Here is a 15,528-nt window from a genome sequence, read left to right as displayed (position 1 = left end):
ATCTTCATCCGCAAATTATTTTATTTTTCCATACAATTTACGTCCTAACATCTGTCGCTTTCAGTCTGGCTCTTTTTGTGACGTAGATCTTATTTGTGCCCTTCTAATTATAATCTGCATAAAATTGATCTTTTTTCGTCTCATTTTTCATTATGGTTTTCTGTTGTGCTTTGACTGTTGTTACATGACAGTAAACAGTTTTGGTTGTTTGTTAGATGAAATGTGTCAGAAACTGTAGCAAAACTTTTCTTTCATTGTCTGGCAAACTAGAGTTAAACCTTTAGGATAGTTGATAATTGTGCTCCCAATAAATCTATGGACAGCAAAAAACTTTCAACATTTTATACACGTACTTGGTTCAATGTTGGGGCTTTTGAGTAGACAGATTATTGTTTCTGAGTCTGATATAGAGCCAGTCATGAACTTCAAATAATGTAAATGAAATTGGGACTCTTCTGTATTATTTGTTAATTACTATTAATTTTTCAAACTGGCTCATACGAAAGATAGATTTTTGTTCAGATCAGCGTGTATGCGCTTATAGCTCGTACAAGGCTACCTTGTACTTCAATCTTCTCTCATCTCGTTGTAAAACTGCTATCAACGTTTACGACCTACGAATTTTTAAGCACTGTTATTGGCATGAGTTTGTTATGGTAAATAAATTCGGCTTCATATTTGATTGGTAGTTAATTTTTTGAAATTCCGATCTTATTTGCATATTGTTAGGCTTTTGGTGAATTGTTCAACCATAGTGACAGGAAATGGTAATGCTTAGTTTCCTATAAAAACAATTAAATTGTGAGACATCGACATTTTTATCTTAATATTGATTGTTGGGTTTTGAAGTCAGAACACATTAACCTTGTTTGCTCTATGGTATGTACTGTACTATTTATGAATATTTTTCAGCGGAGGTTTCTTTTTCTTGAATGAGTTTAAAATTTACTTGCAGAAAAAAATTGCTCTAGTTAAATTAGAGACAAGAGAAAGCTCGATGAAAAATTTGCTCGAACACACTAAAATTTTTGTTCTCTGTCCTAAATTTTGTTCTCTGAATATTAAAAATTGTTGCCGAGATCCACGGATATCTCACTCCATCAATATTCTCTTCGTAATTTCTACTTCTGCTTTTTTATTACAGCGGTTTTGCGAATGAGTCAACCTGATCTAATTGAACTTCTGTGAAAGTTTGAGTGGAGAGGTTGAATGATGTGCAAACCAAGCGCACATCAAAGATATTGTCCAATGATGCGGGAATCGCTTTCTCAATTAATTAAAAAAACAGGGCCAATTAACAGGATACTGATAGCATTTAAAGTTCACAGCCTTTAATTTCAAAAGACAGTTGAGCTGTTTCCGAAATAACACTGTTGGACATGTCCATTCAAAAGTTGAGATGTCATTTCGCTGGGTGAGAACATTTGCATATTTCACTACTCTCAAAACAATATACTCCTCCAATGTGACTGATTTCGTCCAATTGAAATTGGTCCTCAAAAACTGCTTTGCTGCCGACCAGTTACTGCGAGGTCCCTTGAAAAGTTTCCAATAATCATCAAACTTAAGGGCAGTATCACAGTTACAAATTTTGTTCAGCATAAGAAGATCATTTCGAACCAAAAGAAAACTGATTGGCAACAAATTGTTGTAAATGAGGCTCTGATTGTAGTTACTATCTGTACAAAATTTCTTGTCCAAAGCCCACTTGAGCGCTCGTCTTTGCATCTTTTCTAGTTTTCTGCAGGTTGGCCAATTCGAGAACCATACATTTGACGTAAAGTAGAATCGATAAAATGTAATTTTTTGTGTAAACTTACTTTTACTCTCGTAATTGTAGAAAAGGGAACGTTTCTCTTCAAGAAAAAATGCTTTCGTTGTGCCTTCGATAGCCGCTCATCAATATGACTGTCCCATTTCAAATTATTCGTAATAATTACACCAAGATCATTCACCGAGGATTTGCATGTAATTTCTGTATCATCTGCATACAAGTGGACACTAGACTGATCTAACTCTTTTGTTGAGATTTTTTGACCTGTTAATTTGAAAAGTTCGGCTGAATTTCTCATTTGTTCCTTGTAAGCTGAACGCCCTTTCGACCAATATTTCTATTACAGTTGCAAGATTCGTAAGGGATAAAAAATTTGCTTGCACAATTTTTTTTAGGTACAATTTTTTTTGTAGTCTTACGAGATTACAGTGTTCAGTATTTTTTGCAAGAGTCTTGCAATAGTCTTACAAGATGTTTCACCTCTGTAAACAGATGGACTCGAGTTTTCTAGTTACATCAGCAACATTACACAGATTTTATGCCGCCTTATAATTGTTTCACTGGGGCATTTAATACATATCGATCCCTCGATGTTTTATGTGTCATATATGACCTTGTATGAGTTCCAAGAAATTTTTTCAACTTCAATACAAAATCAAAATTATACAGTTTTTAGTCTTTGAAATTTTTTGTATGATCTCTGTATGATTTCTGAGAAATCATATATGATCCTTGTATGACTACCAAGAATTCATACAAATCATATATGACCTAGTATGATTACTAAGAATCATATATGATCTAGTACAAAATCAAAGAAAGTTGTATAATCGTTGACCCGGGTCGATTGAATTTTTTTTGTAAATCATGCAATAGATCTTTAAAAGAAAACTATGTACGAAATTTCTTCCAGTTCATGTTGTTAATTTAGTCATGAAAATAGAAAAAGTTTCCTGTTGACCTAGCATGTAGAGATATTTGTTCAACGGAGCTGAAAAGTAAACAAAAACTACATGAAAAGGGCGCTCAAAAGACTTATAAACAACCAAATAACCGGCGAAGCCCTTCCTCATAAACGCACTGATAATAACTTGTCGCTGAGGGCCATGGCGCTACAATAATTGCCATTGATATCAAGTGTTTATGATCAGGTTGAACGTCTCACGGGCATTCAGAGGGAAATTTAGCTGATCCAAGTTTGAATGGGTTTATTTGGGCAAAAGGTTTCAGCTGTTGGGACTAAGAGATCACCTAAGTGGCCGGGTTAGAACACAATTAGATTAGTGCATTATGATTTATTTCTTCGTACTACTATATGGAGAGAGATAGTAGCTCGGATTAGCCTAAACTCTAACAAAACATTCTAAACAATTTCCCTCAATTCTCAAACTTCCTTTCGACTATGCCTATATTTTGAGACAAGTTCACTTATTGCTAAATACATAAATACATTTTCACCTTAAGTTTTAACGTCGCCTAGCAATATACATTTTATGAATACATTTCTTATGGAATATCTCAACTATTAATAAACCTTACAACTTAGCTAACTTGCATTTCATGGTTACTTTGGGCAAAAATACCCCAAATTACGGGAATTCATTCAAGTCCAACGGTTGCGCTATTGCTTTTTTTGAAAAGTAACCATTGACCGAAAGTTAAGAAATTTGAAACAAGTTAAAATTAGGAATTCATTTTGTTACAAACATTTCCTCAAAAACAATTCCGATATTCGGTTTTTCGAATAAAAAATCTTTCCGTGTCTAAATTGGTTCTGCATTTCAACTGCAATTTTGTTTTTGGATATTGAAATTACAGAACCTCTGGGAAAAGCTATCCAGAATAAAGAACAAAGTCAGACCCTTTTCGTCTCCGTTTGTTTACAGTTGTATACATGAGGTCTCCGTGATAAATCAACAGTATGTAAGATCCCCCGTTGAGGTGGCCATGGACTAATTGACCGAAAGGGGGTTTGGACGACAACAAAAGATGAGTCTTAGCCAACAGCCCGACCGCGAGCCAGCTGTAATTGTTGGAGGAATTGATGATATTTTGACCAATCAGATTTGTCCAACCATCAGATTTAAGCTATCAGCTAAATTTCTTATTTTTTTTTCGGCTAAACCTCCCTTCGGTCAAAATTCCCATCACCCGCTGAGGTATAGGAGTTACACGTGGGGCTTTGTATAAGTTTAGTTTGGGTTTCAAGTATTGCTTAGCTTTAACAGCTGATCGTGAGTGTTGTATTCCTTCTGTTTTGGGAGAGAGAGAGAGGAATCTTCAGTTCAATATTCCACCTATTTGCACCTTTTCCCAATCAGCTATTTGGGCTATTATGGTACAATGGGTTTTAATGCCTATTAACATTCTACTATAAATATAGTTGTCTGTGCCTAATAGCATTGTCTTTGAAACGCTAACAGTTAAATATTAAACACCATTTTACATTCAAATTCTATGAAAAATGGTTTTTAAAACAATATCAAAATCTCGCAAGAAAATAGCGGATCGGTTAAGTTTTTGTGTACAATCATAAAATTGTCTGACTGAATGTGTATTAATTTATAGCCTATCAGAGCTGTTGTTAGTGTTTTGTCAGGAATGGTGTGTGTTTTCCTGTTCATTAAACACTGTTTTCTCACTGTCCCATAAACTTGTTTCTTTTGGCAAAGTTAACATTCCTGGAAAACACTATAAAAACTTTGCCCAACTTATCCAAAGTAACATTTGAGAATAAACCCGATTTGAAACACTTCTTTAATTGTAGTTTAGCATTGTGTCATTAAAATTATCAGCCCTATATCTGAACTTTCAAGCCTTTTAGATACGCTTTGAAACGCACTCTCTGTAAAATGCGGAAGTCGAAAAGTTACCCCACTTAATTTTCCAGCTCCGCACACCAAAGTGGTATTTAATTATTGACTATTTTGAGTCAAACGATCCAAATTTAAATCAGACTTTCAAAGTTCTTCAATTCAATTCACCCAAGAACGCTGTACCACCGTTAAGGAAAAGCAGCGGGGGCCTTACACATTAGTCACAGCTCCTATTTTTAAGCACATAAAATTAAATTATGGCTGCCTTCATTATTTTGTAGAACAGGCATTATTTTCTGCAACATAGTTTGCTTTTACTTAAGCAAACTTTTCAAACCTTGCTCCGCTTTAATCTTATTCACATTCCATTTTTATATACTGGGTTTTAGGCCCCCCTCCCGCCATGAAATCTTTCGGGAAAACATTGGACAACCCGCATGGAACCGGGACAAAGTCCGGGTTATCTTCGAATTTCACCCCATCGACACGAATATCCACAAATTATCCCCAATTTCCGTCCAACTGGGGCGACCATCGGCGACCATTTTCGCCCGAGCGCGACCCCGGATCTCCTGAACCTAATCGAGCGACCAATTCAAATCCAAAGAGCGGAAGTTTAGCGAACGCTTTGAATGAGTTGACAATGAAACGCTCTCAATTACCAAGATCGCCTGCTGATATGAACGGTGGAGCAACCAGCGGGGGTTCGATTCCGTCCAGGAGCCGAAGCTTTTTGCGGAATACTCGACCTGAAAATTTTGGTGGACTTCAGTTTAAGCGATCAGGTTCGGAAGAACCGACTGTAGCTGGTGTCCAGTCCCCACCGTCAAACCCAGCTAGATTTGAAAACTTACCGTTTCCTACACATTTTCCGTTCCCAGCGGATTCTGTGGACACTACGTGGACGGGCAGTCCCACTGGGGGGATAGATGGGAATTTTAAAGAGCTGTCAATCATTACCAACAGTGATGTGATGGGGGGTTTTGCGGGCATGGCGAATGACAACCAGAGTCTGGCTTCTATGGAGAGTGGATTCCGGTTCCGAAGCACCAACTCGGTGAAGAGTGATGCAGACTATACTAATAACACGTTGCCACACCAGGTTAGTCAAACTTGGGAAACAAAAACAATCTGTTCATCAATTAGGATGACTCATTTGAAGAAGCCTAGTTGCAGAATAGATCCGTCGTTTCTTATCATTTTAATCAATAACTCTGGGACTATGAAAAGAAATAAGGACTAAATTTCCCCAAAGATACACTCAGCAATTATTTCAAATTGAAAAAAAAACTAAGTTTCCTTGATTTGCTTGAATTAATAGGGTCGGAAAAATAACCTGTCTGTCAAGTTTTGCTCTATTAATACTATGGGCGCAGTTAAGTCTGCTGGTGCCTGAACCGATCATTATTAACTAGGAGTATTTGGCAAATGTGCGTTAAAGTGAAAACACGTGTTTCAAGAATCAGCAGAGTTGATGGCGTCTTATCTTTTGCAGAATTCGACTCTCCGCTCAGTCAACCTCAATTATCACAACGTGGGCACCCACTTCATGGACTCAAAGTCCCCACCCAGCCACTTCGTGTATGTACAACTGTTCATTTCAAACTTGATCGCTTTTTCAAAGTCCGTTCCATATGAGCGTTAAATCATCACCGTGCATGAAGATTCTGTAGACTGAATTTCATTAACTTCCTTTTCATTTCAGACCTATCTCGCCTATCAACACTGAGAACATCTACTGCGTGCCTTCATCGCCAGGTTAGTGTACAAAACTATGTTTCCGTTACTAACAAAGCTCTATTTCTATATTATTCCGATCAAACTATTTGAAAACTGAATTACGACGGCATTCAAGTCCAAGCACACTTAGCTTTGCCTTGATTGTGCTGTGCACGATAGTCACATTTTTTGTTTTTCGAGGCCTAATGAGTGCTTTTTATCAGAAACAACCCCCCCCCCTGTTTTTTATTAAATCTCAATTCTGCTCCAAGGCATTAATTTTTGCAATGTTAGCATCAGTTTTGTTTGTTATCAGGGCTTTTAGTGTCATTTTTTGCGCTTTATAATGGTCATCTGGTTTTGTTCTTAGCGTCTGCATAAAAAATTCTGAATAAATCACTGATCGTGGAAATCTTACCGTGTATGATCTCAGACAATTATGACAGAGCAGTGTGTCCTATATTCCCCAAGGTGATATTACCCGTTTTGAGATCTTATATGACGTTTTTCAGATAAACCCGATAAAAATTCCTCTCATGAAATTTCACAAAATTCAAAATTTGTCTTATCAGATCTTACTCGATAAAAAATATCAATCAGTATTTAAAGAAAATATTCTGTCACCTCCTGCATGATTAGAAATTCTTAGTACTAGATCTTTTAGAGCAAAAAAAATTAGAATCACAGTGGAATTGTAAAAAAGAGAGACTTTTAATCACATCTCAAAAAATCCGTTGTTATGGTATACATGAACATTCCCCAAAAACAAAAACTGTCTTGTGAAAATTTGATCATGGGTTATACTGCCTCAATAGTTTTTTTTGTTTCGACCCCTCTTGAGGGGGGAGGAACTATATACTCAAATGGTTTTTTTTTGTTCAGTCAATTTTTGCCAATCGATATATTCATCGTGGAGAGTTGAGACTTGTATCATTAGAAAGCTTGTCCAGCGTAGAATATGGAATTTATAAGATTTATCTAATTTTCATTTTTTACAGGGAGTTATCGAGGTTTAAACATTTGAGAAAAAAGTGTGAATTCCTTTGATTTTATTCACAATTTCCAAAATTTTTGACTAAAATTTAGCTAATTTTGCTGAAACTCGTTAAATTTTTTTGAAAAAGTGTTGTTCATTTTATTTTTAAAGACAAAAAATTTTGTCGGCTATGTTTGTTTTTTTTTGTCAAAAACTCTGGCTAAATATTTCAAAATTCAGACTTTTTCATCAAAAACAGCACGAAATAAGTTTCTTTAGTCCCCTTTGATTAAATTTGCGGGAAGTACACACGCAAACTCCACTAACAAAATCTTTGTAAACTCAAAAAGGTGCTATTTCTGCTTCAACTTCCGTTGCGAGTGGTCGGTAATTAAATCTTTGCCGTTTATTGCTAACTTTACTCGTTGATTATCAAAAACACAGCATTTATTTTTGATTTTTTAACTAACAATATATCTATATCTACAACTTTCGAAAAATTAATTGCTATTAATGCACGAGCAGCATTAGCAGAGGTAGTTTTGGACCAATCTTGGAATGTTACAATCCAAAAAATATCGGATTGTAATCAGTCGGTTTTTTTATAAAAAAAATTTCGATCTATTTTATAAATTAATTAAAAAACAGAACATTTCAAATCAAAGCTCACTAGTGACATATCCAGTTCGCTTTCTAATAAGCTCTAAATTTTGTTTATCCAGTTGATTACTTGAAAGTTTATGGTAGTTTTGACTTTAAAAAAAAATTTGATTTTTAAATAAAAAATGGCTTATAGAAATTCGCCTCCATTTTGCTTTTAATTTGGTCAATTTTTGGCTTACTGTCAGCAAAGAAAGAATGCTTCCTCTTTCTATTGAAATCATATTCAACTTTTATTGCAGTTTTACAACTTAAATTATGGTTTTCTGGCTTCGATATTACTAGACAATTCATTTTTTTTAGGTATTTGCCCATTTTTCACGTTTTCTAGTTTTGTCACATTATCACGTTATTGAAAGTTCAAATTTAACATTATTAGCGTTCAAAATAATGCAGAATCGATAATATTATAATCCTTAAGGACATAGACTCTGGTTTTAACGGCTTCGACAATACTTTCTTAATACAATTTTCTAATTTTGTCTTTAATTGTCGCCTTTACTTTGTCGTTTTAGTCGTAATAAATTTCCCGTACAATGACCCGGTTTCATTGGTTTTTCATGGGAGAATAGATGGGCCGAAATTGTGATATTAGTAGATTGCTAATGGCTTTCATGATTTTTAGAACAACTTTTTTCCAAAATAAAAAAACACTTTTTGACTTCGCAATTTTGTTCCTTCCATTTTCTGTTTGTTACCCAGTCTCGTTGATTACAGGCCGAAAATGACATTTTTTGTCCAGGGGAGGCGTCAAAAGGATTGTTTTCACAAAATCTAATGTTTTTAAAGAGTTCGTTATAACTTTACTGGCTTCGAGACGGGTTTTTCAAAAAAAAGTAAATTAATTTTTGACATATTCTTTGTTCTTTATGTAGACCTAGGGTGTTTTCTAGATAATTGCAGAGGTCTCAAGAGCTTCCTTTGGAACAATAATCAAACCTATTTAATTAATTCGTTTTGTAATTAAGGGCTTTCATGTCTTCGGAAATAATTTTTTTTTTTCGAAAAAAAACCAATGTTACTTAATTTTGCCTCTTTTTTATTTTTTGTCTTCTTGTTACCTGGTTTCGTTAATGAGAGGTCACATAATACATTATTGGTGTTCGAAGACGGTGCAATGAAACATATTTTGAGGGCCAAAGTATGGCTTTACGGCTTCGAATACGTTTTCTGGCAAAAATTAACTGTTTTTTTTGTCTATTTGTTGTTCTTTTTGTAACCGCATGAAAATTGAATACCGTCAGTTCTTATTTCCCATCTTTAGAAACACTGATTTTCGTAAACCTGTGGGATATTTTAGTTGATTTCCAATGGTATTCATACTTTGAATTTGTTTTTTAAAAAAATCTGCGATTTTTTCAAATTTACTGTTTTTGTTCTCTATTGTCTAATTTTTACCAAGCCTTTTTATGGAGTGGTCACATATCTTTTATGAATAACTACCAGTTTTTTTTGCTCATACACCAATTTTTTTGAATTTTTTTGAAATATACTTGAATTTTTGGGGTTTTCTATCTGTTCCTCATTTGTTAGACAATTCTGCCAAAATTGTGGATGAGCGGGGTCGGAACCTTATGTGCGGTTGAACATTACCGAGCCTCCTTTTTTAATTGTGTTGACAAAAAATTAAACGTTTTTAAATTGAAATTTGCGTATTTTCAGTTTAACTTTGCTCTTGGTGCAAATGCTCAAGATATAGACTGATTAGCAGCGTTCTCCTTCAACGCTTGGATGCCTCGGCTTTTGAATTTTCCTATTATTTTGGCTTTTTTAATGTTAATGTTGGTTGCTTAGTCTACCTGACAAAAATTTCAATGCAGTGGGTTATCTTAAAAACAAACAATCAATTTTAGTTTGTGTCTAAGAAAAAAGCATTGCTGAAAAACACTATTAAGAAGTTAGAAGTCAATTTTGGGCAAATGGCAATTTATTTACTTTGTGTTCAGCACTATGAGCTTGCTGTGTTTTCCAGACAATTTTTGTCTTGTGTCTAATCAGCACGATTGAAAAAACTGAATTAAATTGGGTTTTTTAATTTTTTGGAAAGTTTTCTATCAGGTTTATTTTCAAGTTTCAGAGACAAAAAAACATCGAAATGAAAATGGAAGTTTGGCGAAATAAGTTCAAATATTTTTTCATCCAAACAAGCATGGTTTTCAGTCCACTGTAACCACAAAATTTGTTTCGACTTGTAATGTACTTTAGTTTATCCATTTCATTGTTGGTTTCTAGTCCACATAAAAAAAATTATCCAAATATTTTGTGAAAATTTTGGCAAAAGCAAATGTAGTTTTTTGTTTACTTGAGAATGATGATTAGCGGTTTGTCAGATTTAACACCCTTTTTTTTAAGCTCAGTTCGAAGAAAAACTTTGTCATCATTCCGTTAAATTTTTTTTCAACTATGATCTTCTATATGCAGTAATTTTCCAGGTTCCTTAGTGAAAGATTTTAGCAGAATTATGAGAAAATCACGCAAAATAGGTCAAGAAATGTTTTCTAAATGTAATTCTTGCATGTTCATCCGGTGTCTTCAGCACTTTTCAATACCTTTTCAAAAATTTAGAACTATTTTAATGTTGAAAATGTTTTAAATGAATCAATAAATTGAAAAACAACTTATCATTAAAAATTGATCTCTGTTCAACCGATTAGTAACCTTTCGAACTTTGACAAACTTCTAGCTTTTTTTCCTGGATTTTTGCATGAAAAGTGGGGTCTTTAGTGTAAAAAATATGATGAACATAAGTTTCAGAAAAAAAGCCACGGAAAAAATCCACTTAAATTTAGATAGGAAATAAACCCCCTTAGAAATATAAAGGTATGTTTTGCCATAATTAATTATGTTTTGTCACTTTATCCCATGTTCAGTTGTGATAATTTCATAACAAGTCACAATGGTTGCTGAGGCATGGCCATGGCCCGCGAGGCATGGTCAATTAATTATTTTTTTACTAATTTTACTAATCCACCCAATATTGTCTTATAGTTTTGTCTTCTTATGTCTTTTATGGCTTTATAGTTTTTAATGTAGACTATAGTTTCCTTGTTGTAGACACCCCATCCAACCTGGCAGCCAGTTGTGAACAGACATCCAAGTTGTGGTACAGACCAAAGATGACCAGAGACGACATTATGGCAGCCCTGTGCAGACAACCAGTGGGTAGTTTCATCATTCGAGACAGCACCTCCTATCCGGGGTACTACGGACTAGCTATCAAGACAGATATGTCGGGTATGGATTGCATTTTTAATTTTCGCAGAAAAATTTGATTGTCGCTCGAAGACTCAGTCAGATCCTAGGCAATCATAGAAAGTGTGTCGTATCAAACTTTCTACTTAATCCAAATAACAGTGTGATAAAACAGGCTGTCAAACTCAGATAGATGATTAGATTTTATAAGAATCTTGTTTGTCTGTTTTTCAGTTCGCTTTATTGTTAGAAAGTATGGAAGAGTACATTGAGCAACACGTTCCTAGATAATGAGGAATAATGGCTGACAGTTGGTTTGGCCGACAAGAAAAAAATCAGAAATTTATCCACGACTTAACCCCCTGATTCGTCGACAATTGAGACTGGTCAAAATATCACAAGATCTTTCAACCCTAACAAATAGTTTTTGGTCGAGTTGTTGACTTTTCTTTGCATCTTTGGGTGCCATCAAAATTCTTTTTTGGCCAATTTGGCGATTGTCATGCAAAACGATAGATGTAAAAATATGCAAGACGACAAAATAATGCTGAGTTGATATTTGTTTTTGATTCAGGTGTGAACGGGACAGCAATCAGTGGATCCCCAGACTCCATCAGACACTTCCTGATTGAGACTTCTGTCAAAGGCGCCAGGATCAAGGGCAGTCCAGCTGAACCACACTACAGTCAGCACCGTTCCTTTGCCTACAGAGCTTTTAAAATAATAATAATAATAATAATAATGATCACTTAAGCACCGATAGTTCTAACGAGTTCAAAGATAGAGAACAAAAATAACGCTAAATATGTAAGATCTACGCCAAAATTCAACGCAAAATTATGTAAGATTAGCGTTGAATGCGTTGAATTTATGTAAGATCTACGCTAAATTCAACGCTAAATATATATGATCAACGCTAAAATTCAACGCTAAATATGTAAGATCTACGCCAAAATTCAACGCAAAATTATGTAAGATTAGCGTTGAATGCGTTGAATTTATGTAAGATCTACGCTCAAGCGTAGATCTTACATAAATTCTACGCATTCAACGCCAATCTTACATAATTTTGCGTTTTTTAGCGTTGACACCTCGGCCCGGGTGACACGTTTCACATTGAGATCTCAGACCGAAATGACCCCTGGTCAGACCCAAATCCAACACACACTGTGAGTTTCTAGACCACAATTACAGGGTCTGAAAATCGGTTTGAGTTCAGGAAAGTCTGTACCATGGTCTGAATTGAGTCTGATCAGAGGTCGCTTTGGTGAATGATGGTCTTAAAAAAATGCGGACCTTTTGTTTATTTATTTTCCCTTCTTCGGCGCAAATTTTCAAATTTTACCTTGTTTCTCTGTGAAATTTCGACGGCCCAGATTGTTCTACACAATTTTTCAGCACCAAAATAATTTCAATAAATTGTTTGATGGAAGTGTCTAAAGGAAAAAGAAAACAATTTTGAGTAATGATGCTGATACTTTTGGCAACCTCTCAAATAAGAAAGGGATGTTGATCTGCATTTGTAAGGTTGTTGGCGCCAGCTGAGATATACAGATGTAGAAGGGACGTGACGTCATATGTTGGGTTATATTCGTCAGAAATCGTTCGTTTCTTTTTTAAACGGCTTCTATATACCTGTTTCAATCCCATTTCCTCGATTGGTCAATTTGAGACTTTTATTTACTGCGAAAGGATAATTTTTATTTTCCCATTAGTTTTAACATCGGGTATAGCATGAAAATGCCGGGTCCATGCATTTGTTTACGTAAATGCTTTTAATTTTTTATCATGAGCCTTTTCTGATTATATCCTGTGGCCCTGTAATATTTATTCGAAAAAAATTCATTAAAAATATTTTATATTCAGATATGACCTTCAAGCCAAAATTTTCCAATGTAAGTAATGTTCATTTCAATGATATTCATGTAAGATTTTTATTTGCTACTTAAATGTCATGCTAATGTCATTTATAGATTTTCAACGCATATTTGGACTTTTCATATCTCTTTATCTATATAGAAAGCAAATATTAGATGTTGGAACGAAAGAATGAGAAAATTATTTCGAGCAATTTTATATTCTTTCCAGCTTTTTCGAGTTCAACTTTGTTCTTTTTCTAGCTTGTCATAACGCTACATCTGCTGTTAACTCGAATATTTCAAATGACTACACTTTTGAAAAAATAAACGAAGACTTTTCCGTCTTGAAATTGGAACCTGGGCCGGTGTATTGATTGTTAACCTAGAGTTAGTAATCAGCCCTGACGTTTTGGTGCGGCGACACGGAAACAGTATTCGGTTCCCGATAAAACTTGTTTTTTCATTACTGGTGCCTTTTCTATTTGATTCACCAATTAGTATCAGAGTTACTTGAATTAAAAGTTCATTATTCGAAGATCGAAAACCAATTAATTGACCCAGACGACAAACCTCAACAGGACAAACATCCCCAAGAGATTTCCTCAATCAAAGACGAGCACGCAGTGCCCTCAACATGAAGCTACAGATTACAGATTGGACATCAAGCGTGTTGTAATAAGGTTCAGAACAGGTCAGTTAAGTAATTGTTTTATTAGACGTCACAATTTAGGTAAACGTTTTAGAGATGCTCTGATTGCCACAATTATTATAAAGAATGAAAAGTGAATATCTGAAACTGTCAACTTGTGTTCCTCCAAAAAAAGAAATTGAGATGAACTACGCAATTTCGAATTTCGAAAGTTTGGCTTCCGACATTTCTAGTTTTTGAATTGTAACGCAGACAATTGAGTGATTCAACAAATTTGTTTCAATATTTTAATTTCTGCGATCTTTTGGCCAACCAAAGCGGAAATTTCTAAATGTCGACGTGCGTGCAAATGGTCGTGTAAGCAAAGTAAAACCAGAAGTTGAAAGGATGCAGACGCTTCTTGAAGATTACGACAAAAAGAAGTCCAATAGTTCAACCCACTGAGAACTGTAGCTGTACAAAGAAGTCCGTCTCAAGACGCAATTCAGGAAATTAGAAGAGACGTGGAGCTTTGTCTCAATTTTTGGTTAGTGGACGTCGAAGAATCAGAAGGAGCGCGAACTGGTTTAACTCTTCCGTCCGAAGACGAACAGAAGGGAGATAAAGAAGACCTCAATAATAGTTTCCTTTTGGCAAGAGAGTCAAATGCCAACGCAGACAATGCTCAAATGGAGATTGTCGATGAAAGGGAAGAAGAGGAAGATGAAGAAGAGGACAAAGAAGGAGAAAGAGACAAAGAAGAATCCTCAGCTAATAACCAAATCAAATCAAAGTCAAAAAATTTCTCCAAATTGGTGAAAACTCCGATTAAAAAGAGACCATTGAGAAGTTATTCACCATACTACCAACCGTTATTGTCAAGTGTCTTCTTAGGTGCAAATCAAGCCCAATAACCAGCCCTTGCTTCGTCAAATCGTAGTGAAGTCAAACTGTTATCATTAGAGGCTGCAATAACTAGCCAAAGAGTGGAAAAGGATATTGCAGCAAATGGAGAGAACAAAATATGAAGACAAAACAACTCGATCTACTAGCGGAATAGTTTAAGAGTCGGAAGCGCAAGGAAAGAACGCTTTGTTATTGGAAAAAACAAGTCCAAATCGAAGTATATTAATTGTCGTCTTTTGAAAGCAACAACTCCATGCGTAGCACAAAATCGTCTTCTTGAAAGGATATGCATCACTTGTTTCTGTCAGTGATCGTGTTAAAAATGTACATATTGAGGAGTTTGCCTTGAGTTATCAGAGCACAGATGACGTTAAGATTGAAGATCAGCAAGCACAACATAAACAAACGCTAACAAAAACGAGGAGAGACTTACCGCATGTTGAAAACCAGGACTTTAAAGGGAACAGCTGCATTAAAGAGGCAACAAATCCAAGCGCAATGAACTCTGTCAAACCGAAATCTGTTCAATCATACAATCTGTCAGCTATATTCACTCCAGCTACTTAAATGCAAACCAGCATCAATCGGCTTACAAAACCTGATGCTTAGAAAATTCACACTTCATGAGTTCCATCAAACCCTCTGCAGGGGCCCGAGCAGTTAAGGTTGTTCCTTGCAACTGTCGACAAAGCTGACATAAATGCTAGTTTGAAACTGAGTCACCTGAAAACTTTGATAACAGGAAAAACAAAAACAGCAATTGCTGGAATTGGCTACTCATGTGAATTGTATCGTTTTGCTTGTCAATTACTTTCGAGAAACTTTAAACAAACGAGAATAATTGCTAATGAACCACTCAAAAAAATCCAAACCGATCAATTCATCGAATCACATGATTCACAAGCCATCATTAAGTATTCAAAAACGGTCATAAACTTTGTGACTAGTTTCACTCAATTTTATTAGGTGGGCAATTCGACCTCAAAAATTGTACTTAG

At 35.2% G+C, this 15,528-nt stretch overlaps 1 protein-coding gene across 1 annotated transcript in view; it reads left to right on the top strand.

The window, feature by feature from the left end:
• Nucleotides 1-15,528, top strand: part of LOC142339357 (uncharacterized) — a 122,824-nt gene that overhangs the window by 94,223 nt on the left and 13,073 nt on the right. Inside the window, exons 6-10 of the mRNA XM_075389355.1 lie at nt 4,980-5,692; nt 6,086-6,171; nt 6,296-6,348; nt 11,000-11,179; nt 11,712-11,822. Coding sequence (XP_075245470.1) covers nt 4,980-5,692; nt 6,086-6,171; nt 6,296-6,348; nt 11,000-11,179; nt 11,712-11,822 — 1,143 coding nt within the window. The remainder of the gene's footprint in view (nt 1-4,979; nt 5,693-6,085; nt 6,172-6,295; nt 6,349-10,999; nt 11,180-11,711; nt 11,823-15,528) is intronic.

Source organism: Convolutriloba macropyga, chromosome 5, assembly GCF_964194025.1.
Source record: "Convolutriloba macropyga chromosome 5, txConMacr16.3, whole genome shotgun sequence".
NCBI classification, from domain to species: Eukaryota; Metazoa; Xenacoelomorpha; order Acoela; family Convolutidae; genus Convolutriloba; species Convolutriloba macropyga.
This window is presented reverse-complemented; position numbering and strand designations above follow the sequence as displayed.